At 42.4% G+C, this 7,500-nt stretch overlaps 1 protein-coding gene across 1 annotated transcript in view; it reads left to right on the top strand.

The window, feature by feature from the left end:
• The window catches only part of LOC310862978 (receptor-type tyrosine-protein phosphatase gamma-like), a gene marked incomplete at its 3' end in the record, with an annotated part of 434,985 nt that overhangs the window by 384,274 nt on the left and 43,211 nt on the right, over positions 1 to 7,500 (top strand). Inside the window, 1 exon segment of the mRNA XM_083771100.1 lies at positions 599 to 773. Within this exon segment, the coding sequence (XP_083627226.1) occupies positions 599 to 773 (175 nt within the window).

Genomic DNA, 7,500 nt, shown 5'->3' with positions numbered 1-7,500 from the left:
GCAAGCTTTCTTTTGTTTCCTCCTGTGCCCTGAACAAACATGGTTCTCAAATGCACGATTACAGGTTTTTGAGTTTTACGGGGTTTTTTGCCTTCCGCAAAAATTTCGACAGGTAAGTCCCTGTGCCGTCCTATATATATATGGATGGGGCGAATGGTTAATTATGAACGAAGACACTCCGTGTGATACATAATTCAAATGTTATCCTGTCTCCTCCCACTCCCATCTCTCACTGTATATGTATATACCCAATTTTGCCCCGATCTTCTCTGTCACCTTCACTCCCTCATTTTATTCCTCCGTTTTTTTCTGATTGCGCTCCCCACCATCTCACCCTTCTCCCTTCCCCTGTCACAACCCCGTAACACCGTTCCTAATTTAATTCACTCCGTCCACAACTCACCTGTCCTTGTCCTTATCTTGCCAACCACTCCCCCCTCCCCCCCTCCTCTCTCTCTGTCTTTCTCTCTCTCGTGCTCACTGTCATCTGTCACTGTTATCTGTCTTATCTGCTACCATATCTTAAATGATTTTGTCATCTAATCTCCACCTTGTCCCTCCTCTCCCCTCTCTGTCATTCATCCTGCACTTCTTCCAGACCGCCCCGACGTGGCTATCAACCTGACCCGCCAGGGGGGGGGTGCCGCAGGACCCGGGACGACGTCGTCGGGAGCGGGGCTGGGTCGGGTGGAATGGCTGGTACCTCTGGTGGTGGTGTCGGCGCTGACCTTCGTCTGTCTGGTTCTGTTGCTGGCTGTGTTGGTCTACTGGAGGTGAGTAGTAGTAGGCCTATAATGTATACGTTGGTTCCAGTGTTTTCAGAATATTTTGATTTAGTCTTAGGCTTAGTCTTTTGAATAAGACACATTTAGTCTTTAGTCCCATTTAGTCTTCTGGACTTCATTTTTGTTGTTAATAATAATAATAATAATAAAACTTTATTTGTATAGCACCTTTCATGACATGGAATGCAGCTCAAAGTGCTTTACAGAACAATGGAGAATAAAAGAAAAGCAAGGCAACGACATTAAAAAACAAGCAGTAATGCAATACAGTGAGGACATGAATAACAAAAAAATAAAAGATCAATTAAAAGCAATGTTGTAGAAGTGGGTCTTGAGCTGAGCTTTAAAAATGTCTACAGAGGCTGCCTGACGAAGGTACAGTGGGAGCTTGTTCCATGCCGACGGCCCGTAGAAGCAAAAAGCTGCTTGCCCGTATATATATATTTTTTTTTAAAGATATTTTTTGCGGCTTACGCCTTTTATTGATTTTTGAAGGGACAGACAGTAGGCTGACAGGAAACGGGAGAGAGATGGGGGGATGACATGCAGTAAAGGCCGTGTCGGGCTCGGGAGTCGAACCCGCGGCACACTGCGACTGGATTACCAGTCAGGTGCCCAGACGGTTACGCCACGGCCTGGGCCCTCCCCGTATTTTTTAGGCAGAGCGAGTAGACCAGCAGTGGAAGACCTTAGGGGGCAGTTTGGGACATATTTAGGCAGGCAGTCATGTAGGTAGGAAGGTGCGAGACCATTGAGAGCTTTATAGACAAGTAAAATTATTTTAAAATCAATCCTAAAAACAACCGGAAGCCAGTGCAGTGAGGCCAAAACTGGAGTAATATGTTCTCTCATATTAGTTCTAGTTAAAACTCTGGCTGCTGCATTTTGGACAAGTTGTAATCTGTCAGTTGTTTTCTTAGGCAGTCCTGAAAAAAGTGCATTGCAGTAATCAAGCCGAGAAAAAACAAAGGCGTGGATTAGCGTTTTTGCATCGTCCAAGGACAAATAGGCTCTGATTCGTGCAATATTTCTAAGGTGAATAAAGGCAATCTTGGTAACATGATTAATGTGTTAATTAAAATTATATTCAGAATCAATAATAACCCTCAGGTTCTTTACTGTACTGTTACTTTCTACAGTCAGGTTGCCAAGTCTGCTTATTATTGATTATTTCTGCTCACTAGAACCGATTATGAGAACTTCTGTCTTATCCTCATTTAGCTTGAGAAAGTTCTCACTCATCCAACATTTGATGCTAGACAGACAGGTCAACAGCGGGTCTAAAGCACAGGGATCATCTGGAGCCACAGAAAGATATAGTTGGGTATCATCAGCATAGAAATGAAAATTGACTCCGTGATTGGTAATGTTAGTCTAGTCTTAGTCGACGAAATATAAAAATAATTTAGTCTTAGTCTAGTCTTACGTCTTTTAGTCTTAGTCTTAGTGATTTAGTCTTAGTCTTTTAGTCTTAGTCTTGCTTTTTTAGTCTTAGTCTTTTGAAAACGCACATTTAGTCTTTAGTCCCATTTAGTCTTCTGAAATATTTTTTTATTAGTCTAGTCTTAGTCGACGAAGTGTCAAAAACCTTAGTCGACTAAGTCTTTAGTCTTAGTCGACAAAATCAACACTGGTTGGTTCAATGTTCAGGGTAGTTATTTTCACATACAGTTTGAGTATACACATACACAAGGGTGTATAATTGTATATGGTTGGGTATACTGGCGCTGCACTGCGGCGACATTGACATAAGGGCTATACGCTTTCATGCGGGCCCTTTGTCTAAGACAAATTTCTTCCTCGGGAGACAAATAATAAAGAACCTATGGTTAGATTTTGGACATTTGGAAAACATTTTAGCAACTTTTTACATACGTTCACGTTTCATTTCTCGATATTGTAAATCACTGTGAGCTATTATTCTTTGACTGAAATGGAGCTGTTCAAATAAAATATAGCTATCCCCTCTTGATGTTCTATAAGGGCAATGACAGGGTGATTTTCTTTATCACATACCCACGGCCTTATTTATAAAAAAGAAAAAGAGGGGGGCACGGTGGCACAGTTGGTAGTGCTGTCGCCTCACAGCTAGAAGGTCCTGGGTTCGATTCCCGCTCGGGGCGCTGTGGGTGCTGGCGGCGTGTTTCCTCCTCCACGTCATCAGTGCCCATACCCGAAGGCGGGGTTGGCGAAAGGGCCTTTCTGTGTGGAGTTTGCATGTTCTCCCCGTGTCCCCTAGGGTAGGTACCCTCACAAAAACATGCAGTAATCCTGGTCTCTAAACTGCCTCCCCCTGGCCAGCCGGGACGCCTGATGGAGGGGAAAGGAACTGGTTGGAATAACGTGCTCCTTCCACGCGCTACGTCCAACCAGGAAAACTCCCCCCTGTCAGGTGTAAAGGAGCAACTTGGACACTCAAGCATGAAGGAAGCATGAGTTAAGTCCGTTGCTCTCCCTAGGTTGGCGGAGGGTGTGTAGAGCCCAGGATCACATCACAGGATGATTGACACAGGGGTGAAAAATGGGTTACAAAATCGTGGGACAAAAAAAATAAAAAAAATAAAAATAAAAGACAATGAGAAAATAGCCTTCGTTCAACTCTTTAATTGAATAAATTAATTAGCGTCACTGTCAATGAGGGAGAGGATGAAGTGGTAATCCCGCTGGGATTTCCTGACATTGTGGGAGACGTTGAGTGAAAACATGGCAGGTGCTGGTTGGCTGCTGGCCTCGCTATATTAAAACATGGCAGGTGCTGGTTGGCTGCTGGCCTCGCTATATTAAAACATGGCAGGTGCTGGTTGGCTGCTGGCCTCGCTATATTAAAACATGGCAGGTGCTGGTTGGCTGCTGGCCTATTATGCAGCCATCTGTGAACTGACCAAGTTTTCCGCATCAGCCGTGTTTGGCTGACAAGCTTTACAGCAAGGTCGTTCCTGGTGACGGTTCAGCGTACGGTGGCACTTGACTTTACCACATGAACCCTAGCCTGGAACGCATACTTAAGGCTCATACATACTCCACTTTTTGGTGATCGCTTATCACTGCGGTGTCGTTTTTTAAAGGGTTGGAAAACTACACCATTACGTCAGTCGCGGTGATGATCAGCTATCACCGCGGACACAGACCCATCTCTCCGTTTTCACTATCAGACAAGTCTTTTCACTCTGGAGCTACTATCACCCCGTTCACTGATTGGTCTAGAACAGGGGTGTCGAACTCAACTTGGGGCGAGGGCCGCATTGGTCAAAAGGTCACTTGATGGGGGCCACAACCAGTTGCGGACGCACGCTCGATGTCTCAGTCAGTCACTGCTATAATATCTATCTATCTATCTATCTATCTATCTATCTATCTATCTATCTATCTATCTATCTATCTATCTATCTATCTATCTATCTATCTATCTATCTATCTATCTATCTATCTATCTATATTCTACTGTAATTAATAAACAATGCAATAGGGATCCCCAACAAAACATTTGAAAGTAAAACATTTCAATTTGAAGTAAAGACATTACTTGTCTACCTGTTTACATCTGCTAATATGCAAAATATCTGTAGTTTCTGTTCAGTAATGTGTGGCTTTTGTTCTTATGTTTCTTATGTTATCATGTTCATGGATGGCTTTGAATGGCTCTCTTTGTTTTTCTTGCCACAATAGGCCTATATATCAATTTATAAATTGTGTGTTCTTTTTAGAATAGTAGCTACTATCATTATTGACTTTCAATATTATGTTATTATAATTTGAGAGATGCTAGTTTTGTTTAAGAATCAAAAATCTGTATTTATAGCACGTTTAAAACAGAAGCTGACCAAAGTGTTGTAGCCTCAGGCATATAGTTTCATAATGTAATTTAGATGTGTCAACTGTGAGCAGTTTAGATTTATTGACCCCTTCAGCCCTATATACATTTCAGCAATTTGAAAATAGTAGATCTACAAGCTCACAATGCTTGTGGATCTGCTATTTTCCAAATATTTGTAATACATTTGAAAACATGAGTACTTTTACTTTTGGTACTTTAAGCACATTTTTATGCCAATAGACAGTAGTCTATTGGCGAATTCTGGACTTTTACTTGTAACAGAGTAGTTTTGAGTGAGGGGTATGATGTTGGAAGACTCGAAACCCTGTTGACCTCAGGAAACATCCACTGAAGATACGTCCCAGGTGCATCCATGCAATGTATCTTTTAGTTATAGTTCTTCTATTTATAGTGACTCATAGGAATAGACTACGTGACAACCAGGTATAGTCAGGTGACCACCGGAGAGACGGGTGACAGCCGGAATGTAGACGGCACCCGGGTGAGCAGTATGGGTTAGCGCCCCAGCCTGTGACCTCCGTGAGGAGGAAGCCCAACAAACCCACGGTGAGGCATTTAGGAGGGCCATTATAGTCCACCACTCCTGAATGGAGTGCCTGGTACTGGGAGTCTGGTGCAATAACGCACAGGTCCTGGGCCTGGTGAGAGCAGGAGTGGACCTGGTGAGACGTAGGAGGGGGCCCGGTTAGGAGTCAACCCACAGAGCCTAGTCCTTCCACGCGCCAAATTTTGGTTCTCCCAGTACCGGCAGAGTAGTTCCGGAGCAACGGATTGTGTGGCCTTGCTCATTCCCTGATGGACTGATCGAGGGTAGCTACTGGGACGTAAATCGGGATTTGATCAACCTCGGCTGGGTCGCCTGAGTGAGTGAGGGGTATGATGTTGGAAGACCCGAAACCCTGTTGACCTCAGGAAACATCACCAGGTGCATCCATGCAATGTATTATTTATTAGTTATCTTGCAGTATTTGTACTTTTACTTAAGTAAAACATTGGAGTACTTTTTCCACCACTGACCACGGCTAGACCGGATCAATTTTGGAACACAGACTATAGGCTTTCCTCCGAGGTGGAAAGCCTGGTGACGTGAGGTTACATGAACCCTATAGCGTCCCTATTTTGGCCATGTCATGATAGGCGAACATTCACAGAAAATGTACAAATCTACAAATTCGTAGCTCGGATAAGAGATTTGCTGTAGACTGTAGAAGGAAGAAAGGAGAGAAACCAAATATTGACCCCTGGGGGTCAAAGTATACTGCAGCTTTAAGTGGTTAAACTTGTCACTCAGCTGACTTATTTTCCCTATAGGACTGATATATCACTGCATACTATACAGTATGTGTAACACATTGAAAAGCACTTTGAATATAGGTGTGATAGAAATGAATGGACCAATTTCAAACAAACGTTGCCCTGTACATCACCACCAGCGTTCCAAACAACCGATATCAGGCATTGATTAGGTCCTATAGTGCTCATAAATTGTCCCTAAGATCATGAGGGAAAGAGCTTAAGGGAAGAAGTATGGGGGTTATCTGTCAAGACGATACCATGATTTAGGACAGAAATACGACTGTGGGGATTTACCACAGATTTATGGGTGAATGGATGTAATTCATTTCGAGGTGATTTGAGGTCCTTTTTTTTTGCGAGGTTCTCTAAAGAGACAGGCTTTCAGTTTATGACTGTTTTGTGTTATGACACACAAACATGCATGTATAAAGTTTATGACTGTGTTTTGTGTTATGACACACAAACATGCATGTATAAAGTTTATGACTGTGTTTTGTGTTATGACACACAAACATGCATGTATAAAGTTTATGACTGTGTTTTGTGTTATGACACACAAACATGCATGTATAAAGTTTATGCCTGTGTTTTGTGTTATGACACACAAACATGCATGTATAAAGTTTATGACTGTGTTTTGTGTTATGACACACAAACATGCATGTATAAAGGAGGAAAACCATATGACTGTGTTTTGTGTTATGACACACAAACATGCATGTATAAAGGAGGAAAACCATATGCACATCAGTGTTTATACGGCGCTTGTCCCAACAAAGTGATCAAATGAAGAGAAAAGTGGAATGTCTGCACACCATATTATTCTTCTGCCCGTCCTTTTTATTTCTTTTTTTTTCACTTAATTTTTATTGAAGGAAGAACAGACAAGAAAAATACAACTGACAAGACTATACGGAAAGAAAAAGAAAAGAAAAAGACAAAAAGTAAAAGAAAAAAGGCTGCATTATTCATATTACAAAAAACATTCAATGAAATCCTATTGCAATATCGCTAGGCTGAGAGAAGAGATTCCACTTCTCCCACTTTTTATAGAATTTATCCTCTTGTAGTCTAAGTATGAATGTTAGTTTTTCCATAGCATACAGTTCCTCAATAATGTCCATCCCCGTCCTTTTTATTTCAACCTATAGAATAACAACATTTCGACCCCATCCGGGCTTTCTCAAGTACATTAGAGGCATATTAGGGGTGTAGGTGGCGTCTATAGGTACATACTTGTAGCAAAACACTGCCGCTCATGAGCTAGATCCCTCATGATGGTTATAAGAATGTTGCATGCACATCCCAGAAAGTAAGCCTTCCTGAGCCATGGGGCTATAGGAGCCTATCTCCGGTGTCCTTAGCGTGTGGCAGCTTGATGTAAAGTACTGTACAGTGTACTGTACACCCCCTGGGCATGACAGTAGTATGTCGCAGGGACTTACCCTTGATGCTGAGCAGGGACGTGCAGAGTGTGTTAGAGAGGCAGGGGCTGAAATCACGTAAGAGGGCACTTTTGGACAACATTTGCAGATCTAGCTACTTAACGATATATCGTATATCGCGATATATCGATATTATACC

Source organism: Protomyctophum parallelum (assembly GCF_964188405.1).
Source record: "Protomyctophum parallelum genome assembly, chromosome: 8".
NCBI classification, from domain to species: Eukaryota; Metazoa; Chordata; class Actinopteri; order Myctophiformes; family Myctophidae; genus Protomyctophum; species Protomyctophum parallelum.
Note: the sequence above shows the minus strand (reverse complement) of the source record. Positions and strands in the feature narration are given on the sequence as shown.